Source organism: Xiphophorus maculatus, chromosome 1 (assembly GCF_002775205.1).
Source record: "Xiphophorus maculatus strain JP 163 A chromosome 1, X_maculatus-5.0-male, whole genome shotgun sequence".
Lineage (NCBI taxonomy): Eukaryota > Metazoa > Chordata > Actinopteri > Cyprinodontiformes > Poeciliidae > Xiphophorus > Xiphophorus maculatus.
This window is the reverse complement of record NC_036443.1, coordinates 18,824,741-18,851,068: the sequence shown is the minus strand read 5'-3', so window position 1 is coordinate 18,851,068 and position 26,328 is coordinate 18,824,741. Positions and strand designations below refer to the sequence as shown.

At 37.5% G+C, this 26,328-nt stretch overlaps 1 protein-coding gene across 5 annotated transcripts; it reads right to left on the bottom strand.

Annotated features, from left to right (window-relative positions):
- Positions 1–5,363: 5,363 nt before the first annotated feature.
- On the bottom strand, positions 5,364–25,764 carry uckl1 (uridine-cytidine kinase 1 like 1). 5 transcript variants are annotated; one of them, XM_023332062.1, is made up of 15 exons: positions 25,660–25,764; positions 19,491–19,684; positions 17,492–17,598; positions 16,348–16,518; positions 14,836–14,907; positions 13,796–13,985; positions 13,612–13,673; positions 12,526–12,542; positions 9,160–9,258; positions 8,959–9,052; positions 8,480–8,542; positions 8,264–8,386; positions 7,308–7,415; positions 7,042–7,198; positions 5,364–6,901 (listed from the first exon to the last, which is right to left on the bottom strand). In XM_023332062.1, the coding sequence occupies exons 1-15, from the start codon at positions 25,731–25,733 to the stop codon at positions 6,822–6,824; spliced, it is 1,611 nt and encodes a 536-aa protein (XP_023187830.1). In that variant the 5' UTR covers positions 25,734–25,764; the 3' UTR covers positions 5,364–6,821. The 5 variants fall into 5 exon arrangements, with proteins under 5 accessions (XP_023187830.1, XP_023187823.1, XP_023187836.1 ...); XM_023332055.1 differs by lacking the exon at positions 12,526–12,542 and adding an exon at positions 10,422–10,441; XM_023332068.1 differs by lacking the exons at positions 12,526–12,542; positions 25,660–25,764 and adding exons at positions 10,422–10,441; positions 22,029–22,350.
- Positions 25,765–26,328: the final 564 nt, after the last annotated feature.

Here is a 26,328-nt window from a genome sequence, read left to right as displayed (position 1 = left end):
TTGATTCGGTGACTTCTTTCAAACCTGAACATTAATGGAAATAAAGAAAAGGTTGCCATTGTTATATGCCAATCAGTTCCTTTTTGTTTGCAGAAACTTTTCACAGAATGGAGGCTTATAAATTAAATTCAGAGTTTCTGTGAATTCATTAAACTGTAATACAGTCACAGTAAAACACACTAAAGACTCGGTGGAACCAACAAAGAGAGCAGCCCAGCGTTGTTCTTTGATTATTGACCACAGTTCACCAGTTTCAGAGTCCTAACCATTATATCAGAAATTAAACTGTGCTCTATTTGTAACTTAGTAAAACAGAAAAGTAAAACAATTTCTTTATTGCATTGCTGTGAATAAGGCAAATATTAAAATCCCCATACCAAAAGTAGAGAATGATCTTATTGGAAATAATAAAAGCAATTAGTTTCATTTTGTATGTAATTTTTTATTACTGAATTACTGCCAGTAAAATAACTGGTTTATTATTACGCTAAAAAGTATATTCATAAAACCTCTTTCGAGATTTCTTATCTGGAGAGAAAAAAACAAAAGCATCAGTTTATTGATTGTGCTGAAATGGAATTAAAAAGAGACAGAAATGTATATGACGTATATGTGCTTAGTTATAGTGCAAAACGCTGTATTGTATCTTCTGTTTCAGAAAATGACATACATATACTTTTAAATGAATGACAATAACCACAGACACAAATATCTATTGTTATTTCATTGGTTATTTATTGAATTTAGAAATAAATCGTCATGGGTTTCCATATCTACAACATGCTAAATGGAAAGCATTTTGTTTTGGGATTTTTGTGCACAACTCAAGCAAAAATGCAGTAATTTATTACTGAAACATTTCTCTGACCTCGTGTTGGGTAAAAGATGGATGGATTTCAGAGATAATTTTCTTTTGCAGCATAGAACATTGAAAATCTAACCATACATGTGTTGCTTCAAGTCAAATTAAATTTACAGATGCATGAAATAAATACCATCCAAAATTTATAGTAACTGCCTACACCTCAACTCCAATCAATTCAATCGAGTTTGATCCGATTTACAATGAAAATATCTCCTTAGAACAGTTTACAGGACAAAGACATACTCAAAAGATTAATGTTGTTCAATTATATAGATTCAAATGCATTTCCATGCATTCCAATTTTAACCTAATTATAGGAAAGTGTAGTCTGATTTCCGGTATAAAGCCAATGGGTTTGAAGTCAGACAATTTTCAAGCATCATTGTCCTCTCTTGATCTGAAACAGCCATCTGCAGAAAAACACACAACAACTGAAAATGTCCTTCTATACAAACATCGATGAGTCTGACCAACTTTCTTTCATTTGTAGGCAATTTTTTCACTTTAGCGAGTAAGTTGGGAGTTTTTACTCAAAATCTTAAACACTGAGGGAAATTGTTCAGCAGATAGGAGAGGGCCCTGATATTTACAGTCTATGCAAGTTTTATGTTTCGAGACTGAAATTGTTATTCTAGACAAGAAAAAATCAGCCTTGAATAATAGTAACTGTCTTCTAGATTAAAATCAAAGGAAACTTTGTCATGAATTTAACTATGACTGACAGCATCCTTCACTGCTCCTTGGTTAACGTGCACGTTGCTCCCTCTTCTGGTTAACAGGCAGCAGCATTTTAGAGGAGGAAATGGCTGTTTTCTTTGTTTTAGAAGAATTGATGTTAACAGTAACTGTTACTTTTTTTCTTAGGAGCTTACAATTCCCAACTTATAGAATAGCAGGAATGTATTATTTGACAAACATTTTCTTTAAAAAAAATTAAGTGAAATCTACATTTATTTTACCAAAATAATGAAATACCTAATCTTAAAATGAGTAAAACTTCAGCTTTCAGGCTTTTAACTCAGTCTGGACATCTTTGTGGATTTTTTAAAAATTTTCTCTTTTGGGGTTTCTTCATACACTGTGCTGAGGAGAGCTGGCGTTTCATGGGCTGACGAACCTGAGATTGAGCCTGAAATCACCATTCTCAGGTTGGACAGTCCTGGAAAGAACCACTCAGTAGTCAAAGAGCGGCCGCTGGTCTCGGTCAGGCCGCTCCGTGAGCCTCAGCTCCAAGGCGAAGGCAAAGAGTCCAAGGCGAAGGCAAAATTTCCTGACAAACATAAAAATAAAACAAAACAAAAAAAAAAATCCAACGGGTGAAAAAATGAGAAATATGTAGCCCTTAAAAAAAAAAAATCTGATTTAGTTACATCTTTGCAAATGTAGAATGGTCCAGACAAATTTTATTCACTTTTGAGGCGAAGTTTCTACCTTATTATGTCAAGTTGCCTACAAGGCTAATTACAACTTATAAAGGTGCATCTTCTTAGTTTTATAAATGTTGCTAAACTACCTACCGCCTATTTGTTTCCTTTTAGATAAATTTATGTAATTTCAGTAGATGTGAGATTTATTCACTTGTCCAACATGATAAAATGTTTCAGGCCTGAGATGAATGCATGAGATTTTGGCGGGAAGAATCATCATCCAGACTGGGGAAAAAAAAGTGGGAAACTCCTAATAAAAATACAATCAAAAGATATTCTCTCTGGTTTTTTTTTAACTTTTTTTCTGTTTAACTGCTTCGCTCATTTTCCGTAAATGAGTCATTGTGCTTATAAATTGATATGGTTTTAAGTTTTAACGTCAGATGCTATTATAAAACCTAAATGCTACCATAAAGGTCGATTAAACGATATAAGAGGTGATGGGTTTTTTTTTTGTCTATCTGTTTTTAAAATTCGATCTCAGAAAACTTAATGCACAGTCTCTGAAGCACCACAGCACCACATTTGTCTTTCTGTTGCCTGCTGACCTGCACTCACAGAGCAATTAAACACTCAGCCATCTGAGCGTAATGCACAAACTGCATCTCTCACTGGAAACATCTAAATCACCCTGGCCTGGCTTGATGAGGACTGTCCAGTCTCTCAGAGCTTCTACTCTCATATTAAAGTATGCAGATGGAGAGTGCACAATGAGACGCGCAGACAAAGAGAGAGGGCGAAGGGAGAAGGAGGGGGGGAGAAGGGAAAGATAGTACTTTACCCTCTCAAACACGCTAATCTAAACCCTCTTCATATGATTCAGAAATACTTCATTGTCTGAATAATTCATTTTCAACTCTGAGCACTGAGCTGCTGCTCTCCGTTGGCCTACATCACATCACATGTCCAACCCTTACACCCTCACAGCCTGATTGCACACTAAACCAAACAAATAGCAGCCATACAACATAGTTATTTCCCCACATTCCTATTGCAGTAATCATGGCACCTTCGCATAGCCTAATCCTGAATTAAGACCCTTGGAAGTGTTCAGAGCATGCTACGTACCCACATGGCAGACCCTGAGGCTCCTCACACCACAGTTCAAGACAAGGCAGGTAGACACCGTCATGTGAAGCACAGAGCAAAAGACACAAAGAGAGCAGAGGAGCAACCTGGCTGAAACCGTGTGATGTGAGATGAAAAAAGAAACACAGGTCTGACTTTTAACGGCCACTCCTGCAGTCTTCAGCAGGCTGTGACCTCATCATGCTCTGTGCTACCAATGGGGATGCAACAAAACACACAGTGACACGCCACCTTCCTGTTTGTCAGTGCCGGTGCTGAACTTTCCACTGACAGTTTCATTCATATAGTTTTCATGCATTTTGCAGAGGATTTTTTTATTTTTATTTTTTTAAACCATGCTTTCTTTGACTAAATAGAATCGGAAAGAGATTTCTATGTTAAATCATTCAAAGAATTAACATTTGAATAAAAGCACATCAATCAAAAATGTAAAAAAGTCTTTTAATTGCACATAAAAGTATTGAATTTTTTTTTTTAAAAATGCTGCTGCTGAATGTTTGATATTTTTATCTCTTGCATGTTCGCTCTCCATCCCCCTCACAGCTTCCCTCCAAAAGAAAAATCATGCTTTGTGCCTGTCGATACCCACCCAGCAGGCTAGCAGTTTGTAATTGTCTCTCAGCCTCATGAGATGTGTGCCAATCATATTTTATGGTGACTGACGTCTCGACAGCTGTCAGGGCGATAATTATGGAAACTAATGGAAGATACTGAGGTTACTTTCCATGAGAAGAGGACAACCACAATATCCTTCCTGTTCTTCCTCTGTAGCGCAGGTAATGTGCGACTGTGCTGAACGGCTTAATATTAAGTCTGCTGCATTTGCTAAGGTGCATTTCACTTGCATCTGTTTTATAAAAGTGATGCAAGAGCAAAATTCACCTTCTGTAGGGAAGCTCGGGGAAATCGGTTTTTGTTGCACTATTGTCTGAAGCTGCTTTCAGATACATTCACACTCACTGAACTTTTTCACATTTTTGTCACATAAACTATGATGTTTTGTTTTTTTTTGGTGAGATTTTATGTGAAAGGTCGACAGAGTAGAGCACAGTTGTGAAGGGGATGGAAATAATAAAAAATTTTAAAAAACCTGAGAAGTGCAGTGTGCATTTGTATTCAGCCTCGTGTACTCTGGCACCCTTAAATAAAGTCCAGTGCAACAAATTGCCTTCAGAGGTCAAACAATAAATATATTCTAAATGTGCGAAACTTAATCTTAGTATAATGGTTCTGCAAAGCCCTGAAGGTGTTGCTGGAGAACATCTTGATCATCTGACAGGTGAGTGTTCGATCCATCATCCTAAAATGAATATTTGACACAAACGAATACCCACCTCAGCTGACTGGCAAGGCAAAGATCATGAATCAGGGAAGGAGCTGTGAGGCTTATAGTGACAGAGACCCATGTCTCAGGTATGAGAATATGTTCATACAGTTCAAAGGAACACTCTATAAATCTGGCCTCTATGGAAGAAGAACAAAATAAAGTCACAAGCTATCCTGTTAGCAGTTTGCCACAAGTAATGTAGGGAACCAATCAACTGTCTGCAAAGAATCAGCCAAACTGAACTTTTTGGCAAACGTGTAAAATATTATGTATGGTGGAAAAGCTAATGCTGCTTATGCACCCTAAAAATATCACAATGAAAATACAAAATGATGGCAGCGTGGTGTTATAGAAATGTTTTTCTTAAGCAGGGAGATAAGATTGGAAATTCCGACAAAAACAAAGAAGTTAAAAACAACTAAAAATCTGAAACTTGCGTAGAGGTTCACCTTACAGCAGGACCAGAGCAGAGCTACAATAGAAGAGTTTGGATTAAATTATATTCATGTAAGAATAGCTTAAATCTGTAGTTTTATTAAATCAATACTCAGAACATGATGTTCACACACACCTACCACCCAATCTGAATGGAAATCAGTTGTTTTGCTTACAAGAATCACGCATCATTTCAAGCATTGAATAAAAATGTACACCACACTTTTCAGATTTTTTATTTGCAAAATAATTTAAAAACATTGCATTGATTTTCCATCAGCATTACAATAACACAATGCTTTATTTTGGTTTGACACAAAAAAGTGCAAATAAAACACATCGACATTTGTGGTGATTGCATAATAAAATGTGAAAACGTTCAAAGGGTATGAAACGGCACGCAATCATTTGATTTCAGTACGGAAAGAGTTTATTGGTGAGTAACAGGTTGCAAAATGGAGGAGCAGAGATAAGCAAATATGACATATGTTCAACTAACATGATGCAGTATTTTCCACTTTTCAATAAAACGTAATTTTACTGTACTTTTTAACATGTCCGCTTCAAATAAACGCCAATATTGCAAAAATGTAAATTATAAAAAACACAACAAACACTCAACGACTTGACCTTCAAGATATGAACTATAAAACTGGTGAGGGTCCATATTGCAGAGTGTGACCCCAGTTCTGGTAAACTGAATAGTTTACAACAATAAGAACAATGCAACAACTTAAACAGATTAATATAATTTATTTTCAATAAAACTCCCGAATCAAAACATTCGGCACATTGTGGATATTTTTATACCATCATTGCCCTCTTTTCAAATCACCAATCCCACCTACTGGGTTAAAACTATATGCCCAATCAGTGTTTGCTTTATGCAGATAACCCATTTCCACAGCAACAAAAAGATGCACGCCCATCCCACTCAGCTGCTTCATACATAGTAAAAAAAGATGTAAAAGACAGACATCCAGCCTTAATATATACACCACAAGTACATACTTAAAGCTGTATAATGAACTTCGGTTTTCAACATCCTTTTTAGGCTGGATAGGTCAGCATCCACGTTGAAGGAAAAGGTTGAGAGAGCTAAAAAAAAAAAAAAAAACACAACACCCACACATTTTCCGATTGAATGGTCCTTCAGAAAAGCCTCACGGCGATGGAAGTTGAGCAAGACGGGTTCGTGTTACGATTTTACTTTTCTGAAAGTTACAAGGAAGGAGGCATGTTGTGAAAAAAAAAGTAAAACAAGAGAAAAACCCCCAAAAAGCTTCAGTTTCTTTTTTTAAAAAGTGTGCAAGCTCACATTCAATTGTGTCGTCCACAGTACATGACTTAAGGCAAGATATACATCTTAAAACTGCACTTTTTTAATAGATTGTCACAATTTAAATATTTTAGCTCTATAACAAACTGTACAAATAAAAAATATTTTGGATGCATAACAGCAAAGTCACTCAACAGTGTTCAAAATTGATTTTTAAATGCAATAATTTACAAGTTAGTCTATTTGCAAACTCCCGTTTCCTGATTTTGAATTATTTTGCATGTCTTTCCTGTTCGATCCCTGAAGGATGCAGGCCGGCCGCAGTCAGAAAGAGAAGGACGAGGAGCATGTCTTCAGATTGCCCCCAAAAGGCCTGAATCCTTAAAGCGTGAGTAACAATCAGTAACTGGGCTCGTCTAAGTCCTCGTCGCTCCAGTCAGGCGGTGCGTCCGTTCCAAAATATCGATCTCCAAAATTTCCTGCGCAGAATAAAAAGTCGTTTTATAAACTGGAATCGGCTAATTTTCCCTTGATCAGATGAACCGACTTCGACACACTGTTTTTTTTAGCTTAACAAGTGAGACTAAAAAGAAAAACTAAAGATTCAAACAGCACTCACCAATGCCGGGAATGATGTGAAAAACATCATTGACCTTCTTGTCCACGGCTGTGGTGATGATTTTCACCTGTGGGAATGCGTAGGCCACTGAATGGACTCCCATTTCCGCCATTAGCAAAGAAACTAACAGGATCTTGTCCTCCTGAACATCATGGTCCTGAAAATGAAAATAATAATAATAATAATAATAATAAGAAGAAACAGGTTGAATATTGAATGCAGCTTAATGAATGCAGAAAAAGGAAGATTTTTGGAGCAATCAACACCAGCAGAACTCGAACAGCCATCATGGCAGCAGCCCCAGTGGACACAGTGCAGTCCATCAGAATCACGTGGTCCTCACTGATGTCTTTGGGTAGACGAAGGTAATGAAGCTGAAAATGTGCAGACAGGATGTGTGTGGTTAATACCAAAAACGTGACCTAACTGACCTGCTGCTATATTCGGGGCTCCTGCACCTTCCTAAAAGTCAAAATTAGGAGCGCTTCAAACACCTGCTCATTGAAACCTTTATATTCATAAAATTGCATGCAACCGTTTTATTTTAATTACTTGTCCAGTGAAGTTAAGTTTTAAACTGCGTTTACTGAGAAACAGAAAGGTAAAGCAATTTCAGTTTTAAACACTTTATTCAAAATTCAAGAAAAACATGACTTAGCAGTGTTGTTGAATGATGCAGTATTGATTGTTACATTCTCCTCACTAGTATCAACTTGGTATCCATATGATAAAAAGTTACACAACTAAAGATCTACTATAAATAAATACATAATTAAATACAGAAATAAATTTAACAGAACAGTGAGCTCTATTAATAAACTATACTGATAATATACTATTATGAAACAAGTTTGTGTTTTTATTATCACCACATGGAAAACACAATTATAGAAACAAGCAAAACAAATCTTGAAAAATATTTTTTAAAATTCCTTTCAACTTTACAAGCTTAGTGCATAAACACGCACATTTTTATAGTACTACACGATTACTATACTCTTAAATTAGTTTGGATTTATATGTATGGTCATTATTTGTCAGACCAGTTATATTTCTATTTCAATGTTTTTTCCCAAACTGGTCAACTGCAAGGACATATTTGCAGGAATTAAAAACAAAGTCTTCCGATTCTGAGTTAAATAGATCCTTGCAAAGGAAAGTATGTTTAGATAGTAATGTGTGTCTAACAGCTCTGATGTTGCTACAGTAGTGATCGTTGTACCTCAGGTTCCCCTGTGTCCTGGTTGGTCTGGATGAGGATCTTCCCGATGCGGACGTCTTTACAGACAGCCCTCAGGGCTGGTTCCATGGTCTCCCCAGCTCTCAGGATGGACACCCCTGTAATCTTTTGGAGGAATAAATTAAAATGAAAAGAAAATCATTTTAAGTGGCTTTAAACTGTGACTATTGGAAAGAAAGCTAAATGAAGCTCACTCACTCTCTTTCCATGGAAACTCCTGCCTTCGTAGTCCTCTCCCTGGGGGGTCTGCACTATGTGGACCTGAGTTAATATTGGAGAGCATCACAGTATAAACACAGAGCTGTTCAGAATGCTGTATACTGTACTGCAGACATCTAGAACATAGATTCAGATATGCTGAGGGGCATTAGAAACTCATGTTAGTGAGTGAGAGATGCACACAACAACCCAGAATTAAGGTTTAAACTTTCCATTGTGGTGAGTTTCTAAGTTTCCATGCTTGTGTTGCAGGTCATCTCAGGCTGCATATCTCTTTCTAACACAAGCACTTCATCTTTCCATTTGTCTTTATCTTTTCACACTGTTCACATTTTAAAGCCATCTACATGTTTTGTTCTCACTGCGTCCTGAGCTGATTGTTGGCTGCCTTTATGCTTATTATGTTCTACAATGCAGACTCCATGCGGCATAAATTAATTTATTTATATGTATTTAACCTGAGAGGGGAGAAAGGAGAGCGCTCGCTCAATCAACAGGCGCATCAACCTCTTTGAGTAGAAGATGAACTCATCGCGGCTGGTTTCCTTGTTTCTAAATGAGATGATCAGTGAAAAAATAAGAGTTACAAGGTTTATTCTGACAGCAGAGGCTTTACTCTGCTAAATCTTCCATTAGGGTATTTTTCTTGAAGCTTTTACCTGATGATGGTGTGCATGCCCCTGACTTGGGGTGTGCTCTCCAGAACGCTGAGGGTCTGGGGGAGGGGTTGGGCCTGGTGTGCAGAAGCCAGGGCTGCCCTGTAACCACGGCAACAAATAGTAAAGCGGGGGTGGCAGAGGGTGAGAGTGCCAAAAACAGAAAGAAAGATGGACAGAGACTTGAGTGCAAGCACAAATGGAGGCAAGCGCAATTAAGACTTGTGCAGAAATCTTGTAGAATTCACACAGAAGCGTGCACACACACACTCTGTATATTCATATTCAGAAAATACACACACAGGTGAATTTACATGCAGATAAAACATTAAATCAATAAAGATCTTTTTTTCTGTAGTAGTTAGAGAAAATTTGAAAAGCAAAACAAAATTGCAAGAGTAGTTCTGGACTAAAAAATAAAAACCACAGAAAACTGCAGAGTGCAGTTTTAGCAGAGACCGTGAAAATGGATAAAAAAAAAAACATTACAACTAAAAAGAAATCAAAAATATTCTTTTGAATATTATTTGTAAGAGTAAAATAAATAAACGTCATGTTGAAGGGAATATAACACCATATTTCAACAAGTAATGTGAAAACCATCTACACCTAACACTTACTTTGTTTTTCAAAGCTGATAAGTAAATCACGAGGCACTTTTCTGAAATTTAAAATTGTGTATGAAGGTAAATTTCATGCATATGAAGTTCGTCACAGAGATATTAAATTAAATTCCTCTGTATTGTGGTGGTTTGTTACATCTCAAAGCTACTTCTTTCAGACAACACTTCTAGACTCTTCCTTCACCTTTATGGATAGATACCCACGTAATTATTTACTTTGACAACTAGAATTTGAGCTGGAGACTTTGCTACCTCTACAAATGCAGTTCAGATGAAATGCCATTACTGTTAGCCAAGTGTGTTTCCGACACTGGCTTTTTTCCTTCATGCTGTTTCCTTTTCTAGCTATTTCTCTATTTTCAGTAAGAAAATTACAACGTACATCTGAAAAGAAAAACCGATACATGCCCTTTAAACAAAAACAAATTAAAAGTGTTCTTTTTTTTAATTGGTCTCTGCTTAACCACTCAGACATTAGGTCTGAAAAAACTAACTGGTTGATTTTGATTTCCAGAGGAGCAGAAACACAGTTATAAACACCCAGTGATGCAGTTATGTTGACACTACAAAATATCTACACCATCAGAAACATTACAGACTAGCCAAAGGCAAGAAAAGAAAGATTGTAGCAGATCTGCTCACATATCCCAGCGAAGTTTCCTCTAAAGGGAGATTTTTTTTTTTGACAAGACAACAATCACACAGAAGGGGACAAAGAAAAGACAAACAGATAAGAGAAGACAAATGAGAAGAGACAACATCAGGTGAATGAAAGGATGAAGGTTGATCAGACAGTGTAAAGTGTGACAGCTGCGACTAAGTAGAAATATGTCAAATTGTCATTTCAATTACAAAAGAACTGAAAAAAAAAAACAAAAAAAAAACCTCAATAGTGGATGTATTCCATAACATTAAGAAAGCCTAGAGCTATAGTCCATGGTTTCACATATTTCTACAGATACAGTAGAAAACAGAAGTATCGCCTTTTGGATCAGATTTTGATATCTGCATGTGCATCCAGTGTGTGTACGCGTGGGCGGTGCACAAGCGCTGGTGCGGCTGTCACTCTTTCACCGTGTAAAACAGTAAAGGTTGGTATTTCAGCTCACAGGCCCCAGCACATCCTGTGTCTAAAGACAGACACCGAGCTCACTTCCTTTCTCTGTCTGCCTCATGTACTGTGGCCGACATTCAATGGAAAAACTCGCTGCTTTGTAGTAGGGTATTGGAAACTTTCTCTGTGGCTGAGGTATGTGATAATCAACAATAGTTGCAGCGAGCGCTTCCTTTCTCTTTCTCTGCTTTCTGTTAAGTGTCTCTTTCCCTCCGTCTCTGTTGTTGCCACTTAAAGGAGGGGTCAGTTGCTCAGACTCATGGCTGTATTTTTAGACACAGGAGTCAGGAAGAGTGTGAGCTGTCATTTCTTTAAACATAAAGAGAGGAAAAACCAACACCTTTCACTGCGTACTGGCTGCGTCGCACCACGTTTAAACTTTTTAAACTACAGTTTCCATAGATTTGGAACTGGCCCACAGATTCAGATTTTACAGTCTTGAAACAATCACATCCCTTTAATGTTTTTTCCACATTTTTCTCACATTCCAACCACAGTTCTCATTATGCTTTTATGGGATTTTATTGGGTAGACGAACAAAAAGTTTAATATTATTGCGATGTGGGAGGAAACTGACATGTTTTTCAAACAAATAAACATGAAAATTGTGTCATGGATTTGTTTTCACGGCCCCTGAGTCAATACTTTGAAGGACTAGCTATTGTTGAAGCTACAGCTGTGGGTCTTCTGTGGCATGAGAACTAGTTCTGCGCATTTATAAACTGATTACTGCCCTGGTCTCAGGCTTCTTTGTTTTGCTGCAGCCTTCAACTCTTAAGGAACTTGTAGGCCAAATGATTAATTTTAGTCTAATGCTGTGTAGGATTGTTTTTTGTAACAATGGCTTTCTTTGTTCAACCTCACCATTATGGCTGTATATGGGAAGTGACGGGACTAATTATCCCGACTAATGATTCTCCCAGTGGATCTCTGAAGCTCAACTTGTCTGGTTCTCCGATTTAATCTCTCCTTACCCAGCCATGTCTTGGTAGGTTTAACGCTGTGTCACACTTTTTCCATTTTCAGATGATGATTTGAACAGTGCTTGATGAGGTGTTCAAAGTTCGGCATATTGGTTTAGGACTTACCTCTGCTTAAACACTTTCACATCATCTCTGACTTGTCCGCTGTGTTAATTGATACTGATTGTTTTCTAACGAAGCTCTGAGGCATCCAAAGACCTCGTTATTATATACTGAGATTAAATTAAACACACATATGCACTTTATAATGAGGCAACTTCTGAAGGTAACTGGCTGCACTGTATGTTATTTTGGGGTGCCAGAGTAAAGGGATTTTTTATGCGTAAAAAAATAAAAATTGAAAATATGATTTTTCTCCCACCTTCTGAAAAAAGACTTGAAGTTTGTGGTTGTAGCGTGACAAAATGTATGAGTATTCTTTGCACAGCTCCGTAACATATTACTATAAAGTGGACGGCTTAATTCCTCATTAATACAAGATGCAACAGCACCACCTGCTGATGCGTCCTGGCAGCCAGCACGACAGAGAGGAAGACATGCTGGTTTGTGCTCAGCGCTTTTTCTATCCCTTCAAGTGGAAAGCTAAAGCAAGTGGTGAACTGGGAAGATGTCGAAGAGAGAAAGACATAGAGGATAAAGGTCACACTACCTGACGCTGAGCTCACGCTGTGAGCAACGGAGGGTGAGGAGGAGGGGAGAGAGTGAGAGAGCAATCCATCAGCAGCATGTGTGATACTGTGTTTGTGGTGGGGAGGACATAAAAAAAGCAAACGCCATGGCAAAAAGTGCTCCCCACAAACAAAACTTGCGATTAGTGTAGTGGTACAGGAAAACCAAAAGTCAGTTTCATATGTCGTCTCATTTTAACAAACATATCATTGGTGGGATCACAGGTTGTGTAATGTAGAAAGAAGCAGTCGTGCCTTTAAAGACAAACTTGTTCTTTGTGTCCCAATTTCTTAAAGCTACGAGTCAAACTTTCTGCACAGAATCAATCAAAGTCTGCTGAGATACAAACTGTCATCAACAGAGCAGAATATCATGGTCAGTTTTTCTGTTTGTGCCATTTTGCTGCAAGTCATCACTTAAGATAGAATTAACCATCCTAAGCACAGCTTCCGTGGGACAAATGAATCTGGTTATTAAATAAAGCATCTGGTCAGTTATTTTCTGTTTGCTTTTGCATTGTTTTTATTTTTGCTTCTTTCTTCACCTGCTTTTAATTAAATGTCCTTTTAATGACAATAAAAAACATGGAGTAATTTTTAAAGATAACCAAAGCAGACTGGAAAACAACCTGAATTCTTCATAAACTGTGTTGAAATCTACAAAACCACTTCAGCGTTCATTAAGCCATCTGATCAGCTTGATTTTTGTGCCTTTTTTGGTGTTATCAATTCAAATACACACGAAGCAGAATTAACAGTTTCCCTCTTAAGTGCATGTCTTCTAAAAATGTGAAATTCAGCAGGAGAAAGTCAAGAATACAAATCCAAAGAAATTTAAAACCCTCAGTAACACTCAGGCAGTTCAGACATCCTCCACAAGAGGGCATGATGACCCTTGCATGCTAAATATAAAAATGGGCGTGAGCAAAAACAACTCTACTGAGTGCATATAGTTAGGAAGTAGTACTTAAAAATAAAAAAGATGGAAAAAATGAAAAGGAACGGGGCTCTATTGAAATCTATTATAATATCTCATTGCTTAGATTTGTGAGTATGACCCTTCTTACCTCCTCCAGCTGACTGTGAACATGCTGCACAATCAGGTCAATGGCTACCATGTTCCCACCACCTGACAGGATGACAGAAGTCTGTAGTTTCAGGGTTTATTTGTCTTTTAGGCCACAGCTTCGACTTTTATCTGATTCTATCTGATTCTGAACTAGTCCATGCAGTCAGTGTGTAAGCGCTCACCACGTGGCACCACTAGATCTGCCAGGCGCATGGTGGGCTCGATGTACTGCTCAAAAGCGGGCTTCACAAACTTGTTGTATTGTTTGATGACGCCCTCGATCTCTCGGCCTCGTTCCGTGATGTCCCTCCGCAGCCGGCGCACTAAACGGATGTCAGAGTCGGTTTCCACAAAGATCTTCATGTCGAGCAGCTGCCGGGATGCACCACACAATTAGAAATGTTTGGTTATATGAAGCTTTAGTTCAAACTGATAAACATAAAGTGAAAACGACACTGAGAATCTTATTGGTTGGTGGTGAATTCACCTCCTTTCAGATTTCAGATTTCATTGAATTATATTTCATAATAAAAATTATGGTGAAATTCTTCGAGGCAAAGACTACTGTAAGTTGATTAAGCTTATATTTTTTTGGAAAAAGTCCAATAAGGCTGAAACAAAGGGTGTCGTAACCTAGAATTATTTATTGTTCTTACAATTTGTGTCACATTTATTGAGTATAATGTTTTCTTTTAATTAAATATATTTCAGTAATGACAAGCTTATTGGCAATATGCTATTACTCAAAATGTAACTTACATTTTACATAAAAATAATGTTTCATTTTTAATTATAAGTAAATAAAGGTATCTAGAATGCACAGTCAAGCTTGCAATTGTCAAAGTTTGTTTAAATATTTTTAGAAGTTATTTCAGTAAGAGACCCATATAAAATAACAGTTAAAGTAAGGACAACTTAAACACTTGCTACAATGAAAAAGAGAAAAAACAAGGGCACTTTTTGAATATCCATATTAAATAAGTGACATTTAACGGCTAAAAACAAAATCTAGAAAGTCAATCAAATGTATTTTTGCAATTCTCTACTCATCTATATCCACCCACATGTGCATACATGTAAGGTTTCTGCATTTGTTTACTTTGCAAACAGAGAAAATGAATATATGTGTCTAATTAAAAGACCTAGTAAGAAATGAATACACTAACAAAATACACTAAAGCAAGCTTTTTCAATGATTTGCAGATCAATATTCATGCCGTACCTGCAGGAGGGCTTTATCTGCAAAAGACATGATTCCCTCAAAGATGATGACACTAGCTCCATATACAGTTTTCTATAAAAAACAGACACAAAACATTCAAGTTAAATGCCCATAGAAACAGTGATATAATGACAGATCAGATTCATAAAGTGATATCTCAGTAAGTTTTAATAAATGCCAAAAAATGATCACTGTTGCAAAAATATTCCTACCCCTTTAATGGTATCATAGACATTATGACAACGAATTAATTTAGTCTGACTGCTCTTCCCCTTCACTCTGACCAACTTAACTTTCCCTGCTGAAGAAAAAACACAGCATAATGCTGCCACCACCATGTTTGAAGTCCGATTAGCATCAAACATGGGCAATGTGCAGTGTTTAATATTGAGTTTCCACTACATGTGTATGCAGGTTTTGGTCTCAGATCAGATCTGGGCCCACATGCCCAGAGATTATCAGAGTTCTCTCAGAGAGCTCCTAGCTTAGCCTAAAAAATTCCTGCTAAGAGTCCTATCTTAGCATCAATCACTTAGCACTAATGCTAAGTGATTGTTGCTAAGAGTGATTGATGCAGCTGCAGCTAGGTGTGATGCTATCTTCTAGGGACTGTGATTGGTGGATGCACAAAACAAAATAAGACTAAAAAACAAACAATAATATGTTGATAGAAATTAACCAATCATACACTCTAGACTGGATAAAGAAAAATGTGTCATGATGATGAAAATGAATTTATTGCCACACTGAATCAACATGTTTGATGGCAACTTATTTACATTCCCATCATCATTGTGGTTTGTCATGGCTTCTTGCCATGCTGGTCATTTTATTAGGTCATCTATCAAATAGATGGAATGGTATTTGCTCAGCTGTCAGCAATTTACTGGGATTGTTTGCTTATATAAAGTTGTTTGATCAATACAAAATAGGGAAGTAAAAGACACATAACCAAATAGGACAGAGAAGCAACGCCTACAGCTTTATCCATTTTATAGAGAATATTTCTGCTTTCTGTTGATATTTCTTCCCATCTTAAGACACTCTTATACTAAATAAAAGTCCTCCTCAACACTCCCAACATTTAATGAGTTTAGGTGCTCTCTAAAAGCCTAAGGTGCTTTGGGAATTAATTTTACCTTACCGAGGTGAAATTCTAAAACAAATCTTAGAATTCCAAAAAATCCAGAAAAAGATGTTTCTAAAATGTCATCAATAGGAGCTACGTTTGCTCTCTGGATTTTTTGTCCAGCATTTTCTTTTTGTTCTGTTCTCCATAGGCTTGTGCTAAATTGCACAAGCCTATGGTCACCTTATTTGACTTTCCTCTTGCTACTGCTCCACAAAGGCCGGATTTGTGGAGCGAATGCAAATACACACAAGCTTTTTCAGGTTTTCGTTTGTAAAATATGTAAAAACTTTAATAAAATCCCATTGAAATAGTTTTTGCAACGTGAATAAATGTGAAAAAGCTAATAAAAAACAGGCCAGGCTGCGCTAGGTCGTCCTTACCCACTCTTTCTGTCTCCCATGAGTTGTGAAGTCATAGACGGGGATTTTCACACTTTTGCCCTGTTTGAGTTTGCGCAGGGTGTGTGTCAGCAAATCAAAGTCGAAGGCATCTGGGTGGTCAAAGTTATAATCATTCCTGGCTGCCAGCAGCTGCTCCTCAGGGGACAGGACCTGAGGACAGGCACATCGTTTCAGCACAGCGCGACTTTTACTGTAAGAAATTAGCCTGTGTTGTTCTTCTTTATGCAAGAACGAACTGAAAACATTTCATAAACATGAAATAAAAAAATATCTGCAATGCTCTATCACAATCATACACAGTCAAATACTGCCACATGATATACACATGCTTGTGTGAAAACACTGATCCCTTCAAGAGCAGTCGAAGTTAGGAACCTAAATTTAGTAAAACATCATGCGCCACTGTGACGTCTGTACCAGGTGCTGTCTCTGTATGTATGCGTGTGTGTGTGTGCCCTTAGGCTGGTTGTGCTTTGAAAAGCCCAGACCTCCTATTTGGCAGTTTCTGAACACCAACACCTTCTTCTTAAGTGAGCTGATTACACGCTTAATATGATAAACTGATGTTCCACGCTTTGTGTGGGCTGTAAGCTACTCCACCAGAAAAAAATGAAGTCGCTAATGTACAAAGAAATCCCTGTTAGCGCAGCGAGAAAACAGGCTGAGAGCTGTAGCGGTGCTAGTCCTTGGTCGGGTATGACCCCCTGCAGAAAAGGATTACACAACCAGCGTGGGCGAACTTGCAGAGGGGTAAAAATGAAGTCTCTTATTTAATTGAACTTCACTGCACTCTTTTTCTATTCAGTCTGGCCTCTCTCTCCTCTGTCACTCCTCTTTTCCCCCTCAGGATTCAAACTGTATTATATTTTGGTTTCTTTTTCTTCCACTATATTTCTGTCCTTCAGGCCAGTGGGAGGATTTAGAGGAGCCTGATGTGAGTAGGCACCAAAAATCTTTCAATTTAATGTTATGGTCTTATTTTCTTCAGTCTAAATTAACTCGCATTGATGAAAACTATACAAAAAATGTATATGTGCACACACACACACACACACACACCCCCGCCTGCACACGCGCAAACACACATCGGTTCATGTCAGACACGCTGCATCATTATAAGTACCTTATAAAAAGAGTCCATTGAGAGTAAAACAACCCATGGCACATCTAAAGCTTCAATGATTTTCCTGGCAACTGTGGTTTTTCCTGAAGCGCTGCCTCCACAAAGACCTGTCAGGGTAAGTTGGGGAAAAAAAAAAGACGTTACAATATGTATTTATAGAATAAATAAAATATATCAAATACACATATCAAAAAATGTATTATCATACAATTGGTACATGCAATATTGATATTACAAACTAATGTTCTTAATATAATCTTTATTAGCAATTATTCCAAGTGTCACAGATTTTGCATGCATAACATAATCAGCCTGTTGGATTTGGAGCCTCACTGCAGCCAAACTGCCACAGACCACAGTGTCGCGAAAACTAAAGGTCACAGAAAAGACATAAAAATATTCCAATGATAGAAGACAAACATAAGTGAGAGAAACATTTTGATAAATTGCAAAACTTAAAAATATATATCACTACTACATGACTTTCTAATATCATGTAGCCTAACTGTGATGTCATATAAAACAAGCATGAGTCTTACTTTCAGCAGGTTATTTTTTATATTATATTGAGAAATTATTGCCAGACACCAGTGGATGCCCCATAAATATTACTATGCCAGAACAAGCAATATTTATTGTTAATAGTTTTTTTTTTAAATTAAAACTTTAAAGTTTCAGTACGCAAAAAAAAGAGCAACGACAAATCTGCCAAATAAGGAAACTAAAATGCTTTAACTGTGACAGTAATATTTTCCAATATAAAAAGACAAAAAGGTCTTACGATATTAATTTATCTCATAATGTATAGAGCCTTGGCAGACATTGCTGCCATGAAAATGCTCTCAAAATATTGCTGTGATGATTATCAACCAACAAAGTGTCCAAATCTTGCTGACACTTAAGAGTGTGTGAGTAATCCAAACATTCAGTTGCACCTCTCAGGTTGCGAAGCATCGAGGCAGCAACGCGTAGGAGTTTTTCTCACTTCCTGCCTTACTTTCACTGACATCCAGCTCTTTCTGGCCTGCGTTCTCTCACACTATAGTAAACAATTCGGGTCAGAACCCAATGAAATTGGGTTCTATTTGTACGCTCTGTTTACATTTACATCAGCTGCTTTTTATGCAGCTGGGAAGAGGATCAACAGTTTGGAAATACAGTTTTCACTCATCACTGGAATACAATATAAAGAAAAGTAAATCAGTGTTAATTTCTGCAAAGTACAATTCTTATTAAGTATGACTATTATGTCAAACTTGTCAAATCTAATTGAAAATGGAAAAAAATACATATATCTTTTATTAGATATCAAGGTGGGACAGTTTAGAAAAATGGTTAAGAGGTGAATTTTTGACTTTCTTTTTATTACTGAAATGAAATTCAAAACCTTTATGTAAAACATAGAACACTAAATATATTACCCAATAAGCAGTATTTAATTTTTTGACTATCTGAAGCAAGTTAAATACGGTGGTTGTGACTCTGCTTTTGACTTCATTGGTTTTTCATCGAGATTGTGCAATGAACTTTACGGTTTGCAGGAAGCAGCTATGTATGTTGTTATAGTTATGTTGCTCCCTGTTGACAGTTATCAATAACAGATTTAGGCAGCTTTAGAAAACCCTGTTGTCAAAGCAAATCTCAGTAGATATATATTTTCCTATATGGAAGAGTTAGTAATGGAAAACACAAGAATGTTTTGATCTGTGTGCCACAAACAAGTCAGATTCAGGATGACATTTTTTCACTCAGTTCATGAGGAAGGCTGTACTCCTAATCAGGCTGGTTGCTGAAATGCATCATGGGACTTGAGGTTTTGTCACAAAGTAAGAGCAAGGAAACACCTCAGTCAAAACACAAATGATTACATTTACTTTTTAAACACTTGGACCACGGAGAACAGTGTTTTCCCCAAAATATATACTGTACTATGCTGTTATGAGAAAGTAATCTTAATAAAACAAATTTGTACATAAACTGTATGTCTGCAGTTTCCTACCAATGACGAAGGCCTCTTTGGACTGTGTTCCATGCTCGTTGTACCACGGTGGGCGACCGGCTGTGTAGATGGTTCGTTTGGAGGTGAGGAGCAGCGGAGGCTCAGATTTACACTGGCTGGTGGTCCGTTTCCTGGGAGAAAGACCCAAGCTGACAGAGGGCAGCAGCCGGTCCAGCGATCCCTCACTGCCTCCACTTTAAATAAGCAAACACAAAAGAGATCCCAGCGTAAGTGTTTAGAGCAAAAAAAACAAAAACATGACATAATGAAAATGGTCCAGTTAAATGACAAACTGTACCAGCAATGACCTACTGTATCCCCAGCCATTGGTTAATGTTTAGTTTATTTTTTACATCTTCAGCAAGTGAACTTTGTACACCATTGTGGAAAAGGCAGCAGGTAAAGAGGGCATTTTTACGGCTGATTTTGGATAAAAGCTTAACAGATAAAGAAGTTCATAAACAACCTTAGGTCCTGGAGATAAAAATGGGTTAACACCAGATTTTAAATTTGTCCCCAGCTTTTGCTAAAAAAAAAAAAGATAGCCAAACATTCCTTTAGATGGAAGCAGAGACCTGTGTGTATAAATCAGCTAAGGCAATTCAATGAAATGGATCCAACTGTTCAATCAGAGCATAGGCACAAAGACTTTAAAATGTATTCATTGCCCTTGGACTTTTCATATTTAATCACAAATTTTGTTGTGTTTTATTGGGATTTTATGTGAAAGAGCAGCGCTAAGTGGAGCGGGTTGATTGGGTGACACTTTGTAGAACCAACTGTTGAAATTACATAATTCTGCAAAATAGCTCAAACTGAATTGGATTGGGCAGAAAATATATAGTATAAAGTCAAGTAGACATAGTTCTGGACTTTGACTAGGCCATTCAAAACCAAGAATATCCTTGGATCTAAATCATTCCAGAGTGGATTTGGCTGTCCTGCTGAAAAACTAACCTCCACCCAAGACTTTATAGTCTCTCGCTGGTTGTTCTGCCAGACTTCCCTGCATTTAGTGCCATCCATCGACTGACAGTATCATGCTGTGGGAACACTCTTTAAAACAAAAAACCCTGATCATTGATCGACAGCCACAGAGGAGGAAAATCTATTACCTCTCCCTGCAGTGAGCTTTACTAATAACTGCTGAGTCATGCAGTCGGTTGTCCAACTGAACAAAACGCATCGTCCCAGTAATGAAAAAGGTAAACAAATTACAACAAGCTGATTCAAATTAGACACAAGGTTCTCACTGGACAAAGACACAAAGTGAATTTGCATGAACTACTCAAAGCAAACACAATGGACATTCAAGTCTTTTGCAAGACAGAGAAGCAATGCTGATTACTGCAAGGACTCTGTGACTCATGACCAAAATAAAGTATCTACAGAAACTAATACTGAGTTGGAACAGCAAAAGTGGAAATACAGCTGCTTCACTTTGCAGAACAAAAGCAGTGCAGCAACTAATTGCTTAATGGAAGTGTTTCCTCAGGCGAGCTACAGATCAACTAACCCATAATACTGGAAAAAAACAAACATTATATTGTAAAATCTAGCAGAATATTGTTAAGTAATAAAATCCTAGGAGAGCGCAAAACAGTACAAGTAAATCTTCAGATTACTCTGAATTTCATAATTGTCATTTAAGTTTTTTGCAAAAGAAAAAAACCCTCAATTTTTGACCAAAAAAATAAAATCTAACCAGTGTCCAGTTTTTAGCAACACTTACTGTAGTATGCGAGACATCCACACCTCACCCAGACAGGACTGTAAAGAGCCAGAGGCCATAACTACAGGCTATAAGAGAGGAATTCCAAGACGTCTGCTGTCATCCAGTCAATTCTCTGCCTCTAAAATCTTTACTCAGATCACATAGTTCCTCGGGTAGTCAGGAGGCGGTCGGGAAGCAAATGAAAAACTGACAAAGATTTATCTTATCTCATCAGAGTCACCTGAGTGAAGCCAGGGAGTGTACTCAGACAACAGTCAGAGCTACACATGAGACGCGGCTCGCTCAAACTGGGTTATCAGTTAAAGCCAAACCACGGTGCCATAATAGATTAGCCTGGCTGATGGTGCTGATTCATGCTCTTGCTCATTGCTCCAAATGCAAAGTACACACCATGGATGCAGCTTTGAGAGGAGGGAAAAAAAGGACAAAAGGGCAGATCGCAGGTAAACAAGAAAACTTTTTGGAGTGCGTGTGTGAAAAAAGTAAGCTGGTAAAAAATTTTTTAGCAATTTTAAAATATCCCCAGAAATGCATAAAAATGCCAAACATAAACTGACATTTAATTACTTAAAAAAAAAACAATCTAGAGCCTTTCTTGCCTCAATTTGTATAACAGAGTTGATTAGTAAGACGATACAGTCGCATCATTCCCCAGAGATCTTCTCAGTAGATAAACAATAACAATTTGATTCAAAAGACAACTCATGACGACATTGTTCCACATTCGGAGAGGAAAAAGGCTCCTTTGGAGCCTGAAAATAAGATGTCAACATTGAAAATATATGAATAAATAAGACACTTACCTGCCATCAGATATTAGAGTCCAACAGCCAGATATTCTAGCTCCTGAGTAAGCTGGTATAGTGTTCATGACAGGAGCAACTATTTCGGATTTGCTTGTGTTTTAGTTCAACACTTCTGCCAACAGGTAATAGTTTTAATACATCGGAGCACAGTAACACGTTCAACCACCACGCCCCTTGTTGCAAAACATCCAGCGACACTAAGGAGTTGGAGATATGAGGGGGTATTAACTTGGGTGAGAAACGAAACTTAAAGCATCTGTTTAGGTTTCAGATTCTCCTTTCTTTGGACAGAGGAAGACTCCACAGCCTGGTTGTTAGAGAAAACGACAGAGTGAAACTGCAGCACAGTTTTTCCCTCCTCTTTCTCTGCTCCTCCCCTTTGGCTGTCCAGCCAGCAAATCTCAGAGGATCACCTACCCCTTTCCAGATTATGTTCATTAGTTTGTATTAATAGCATCAGGTTAGAGCTATACCTTCCTAGTACTGGCACAAACACACATGTCTCATAAACAGTTTGGACAGTCAGTGACGCAAAACGTGGCTGGAGGGGCGACAGAGCGACCGGAGAAAAGCGACACAGACAAGGAAACTTTTAAAGAAGGAATAGACAAACAGGTAGCTGTCAGAGGACAGCAACATCTGCTGTCCTCTGATGTTGATTTTATCCAAAGGGGAGACGCCTCGGGCTGAGCTGAAGAGGTGACAAGACAGAGAAAAAGAGGGAAGGGAGGAAGATGATGGAGGAGGAGGGCGGGGAGGACGTGATGTGCTTGTACCCTGCAGAGACTCACTACGTCTCTGCCTTACTCAGAGACTGGAGATGTCAGCACCACTGAAAACAAACACACACACACCCGCAAGCACACACACAGAAAGAGCTGTGCCTCCTCCCAGGGTTCACTCCCACTGAGGACGGAGGGAATAAACAGCATGATGAAACCCAACACTCCTGCTCAATCAGCTGAAAGTCTGAAGGACGGCCGTTGGCAATGTGCAAGTTGCACCCTTACACTCCTCCTAGGCCAGGCAAAGCAAATATTAAGTCTTTATTTATTTGTTTATTACAAATCTATGCAATTAAGAACAAAAAAATAAAGAAGCAAACAGATTTACTTTAAACCAAAATGTCAAACCCCTACAGCTATTCTGACTGTACTACACACATCCAGCTTCTGTTTTCTTCCTTGATCAAACTACAATGGAATTCCTCTGATCGTAATCACAGTTATGGAGCCGTGGCCAGAGCTTTAAAGTGCAGGCTGAAGACAGCTGCAGCACAAGAAAGCCACACTGAAACAAGAAGCTCCAGTTAGTTGCTATGCCAAACATTCAAAAAACTCTCTATGGATACAAAGACGCAAAGCCAAGTCTAACACAGCAGAGGCAGCCTGGGAACAAAATATTTACCTACTGAAGGCATGATTCAGATTGAGTCTGAAATGAAATGCATTCTGTTGCTATTCTGTTTAAGTCTGAGTCAGACATATTTTTACACAACAAGACTAGGCTGTTTATCTAGAAAAACAAGATTTTCAATGATCTACCACACAGTGGAGAACACGAAACTCATCTAAAACCAATCACTGCGAGTTACAAGTTTTGTAACTTAAAAACTTTAACGAAGACATTTTGAATACTTTTTCCTTATTCCACATTATTTTGTAAGTGAAAAAGTTTAATTGCAATGAATGTCCCTACAGTGCCTTGCAAAAGTAATAATTCTCCAAGTACAGCCTCCAACTTCAATGCACTTTATTGGTGTTTTTGTGACAGACCAACAAGATGTGTGCGATACAGTCTTAGAGTTTTATCAGATTTTGTAGTACTATTGTGATAAAAGTGATGAGAACTATTTGTTACTTTTGTTTTAGGTAAATGTTTAACATTGCATGACACAGCAATTTCAGTCCCACAAACACAAATACAGGTCTTGAAAAACAGCCACATATAGTATGACTAAACTTCACACAGTAACTGTATTAATCATATTTTCAAATTCAAAGATAAATCAACATCCTTCTCACAATAGGAAATTTCTCACAATAAATGATAAAGAATATGTTAAATACCAACCCCTAAAACCAGCATAAAGTAGTGGAGTGAAAATGATAAATCGGTTTAGTATTGTTTACAAGTAAAAACATTCCAAGTGCATCAAGAATAGATTTTAGGCTCTCTTAAGTCAGTACCAACTTTTAATTAGGACTAAGTCTCTATCCGCTTTGATAAAGAGTGACATTAATGCCCATTCTTTTTTTGTAAAACAGCTTTATCATAATCATATTCAGCTTTGTCCCAGTTTTAAGTTTTCCTTCAGTAATGGCCTGTATTTAGCAACATTCATCTTTCCTGTAACTCTGACCAGCACCACAATCCCTACTGAAGACAACCTCAATATGACACTACAATGTTTTATGGTGGGCACGGTGTGTTCAGCATTATGTGTAATGTTCTCTAACAAACCTCTGAGACCTTGAAAGAAAAGCTGTAGTGCTTAGATGAAATTTTTCATTGTTCACAAAGTAAGTGATTTCTGAAGGTCATTGATTGCATTGGATGTAATTTAGCAATATCAACGTTAATAGGGTTGAATGCAAATGTACAACACACATTTCTGATTTTTATTCATAAAAATCTACACACAATTATCTGCCACTTTGCATTGGTTTATTTTTAAATTTCTAGATAAAATATATTAAGTTGGTACTAATATGTATGAAAGGTGATTAATATGTCTGCATTTTCCATTTAAAACTAGTGATGAATAGCTCAAACAACAATAAAATATTTCACACTTGAGCATATCTTAAAAGAAAAGTCATTTAAATATTAGAACTTAACAAGACTTAGATTTATGTGGAGTCAAAAATCATTCGGTCCTTGCCCTTTTTCAACTGTACATTGTAAGCAAGTCATTTCCGTGTTCGATCCCCTTTTGAGGGCGTTTTTAATATTTGTGATAGTTAGGTTACGTAAATGAACAGGAGCAGGGACGTATGGTACTGTGCTAGTGCAGTGGACTGATCAGCAACGCCCTCTGGTGGTACTTCATGGGATCAACCTTCATGCTGCTGTGATGCAGAGATAATTTCTTCACGGCATAGCACGTGTACCTTAAATTACACTATTGGCCATTAAAATGTGAATTTCTTTCATTCCGTAACCATGAACACAGGGCAAATATAATAAATTAGTCCGGAATATTAAAAAGATTAATTTGTATCGCCATACAAAACCTAAATTAAAGTGGACTGTGGTCAGTGCCTTACCGTAATTCATGCCCCTCGGTTATATACGTGTTAAAAGTTTTAGAGCATGTATTGCTTATTATTGTTAGCTCATCGGATGTTTCAAAATATAAAGTTATATCAGGAGGCCACTTGGTGTAAAATGGGACACGATGGACGTGTATATGAAATTTGTATGTGCCTAAAATTCTACCTAGAACCTAGCAGCTATTATAAGTGTCAGTTTAATGGAAGGAACAGTGTGAGTGGTAGCATCCGTGAAGATGCTTAACTATTGCTGTAATAAAAATATATATATATATACATTATAACAATCTATAAAAATGCAAAAATAGTCCAAAGTTTCAAACGGCAAACACCCCACCCTGAAAGAGGAGTACCTGTTGGAAACAGAGCAAGTTTTCTCCTCGTTGTCCATCTTAGCAAGCCTTTCTTCCACGCTAACGGCAGACATTGCTTTTCTCTGTTGACAATCAGGTGTTCGGTCCGCGCTGAGGCATCATGGGATATGTAGGCGTTTCGTTATTCACTCTTCGAACGCAGTGCAGCGTTGGCTCTCTGAAAGACTTCAAGCCCTACAATGCAATTACAGATTTTTTTTCTCTCCCTTTTCTTACAGTAAAAAGCATGTATAGTGCAGTACGCTATGACATCACACGGGGCCTTTCCCAAAGCTTAGTGAAGTTTAGCAGCGCAGAGTAGATATATATTTATATATATATATTTAATTATTTCTGAATGTTTTATTTTAACATTCATGTTTTTTTTACTTTCTTGGCTACTCGTTAATTTGATGATGAATCCTGCTGCGGCTGCATGTATGGGAAATCCTTCCATTTCTTAATAATTGTTAAGCGTTTCATGCTTGAAAAGCTCAGTAACTGTCATAAACACTTACACAGCAAGACCCCACAGAACTGTCATAATGTGTGTCATTTCAGAATTGAACGTCACAATGCGATAAACAACATGTGCACTGTTGAAATTATTCTATGGTGTGCCAAAAATGAAATATTTACATGGGTGTTTAATTTTACAAAGTAAATAGG

Excerpts from the sequence above, each read along its gene's own strand:
- uckl1 (XM_023332055.1), bottom strand. The coding sequence starts at position 25,733 with ATGTCTGCCGTTAGCGTGGAAGAAAGGCTTGCTAAGATGGACAACGAG. Across the intron at positions 19,685-25,659 it reads ACTTGCTCTGTTTCCAACAG|TGGAGGCAGTGAGGGATCGC; the intron begins GTACTCCTCTTT and ends GCTTATTTAAAG. Across the intron at positions 8,387-8,479 it reads GGAGTTTCCATGGAAAGAGA|ATTACAGGGGTGTCCATCCT; the intron begins GTGAGTGAGCTT and ends TTCCTCCAAAAG.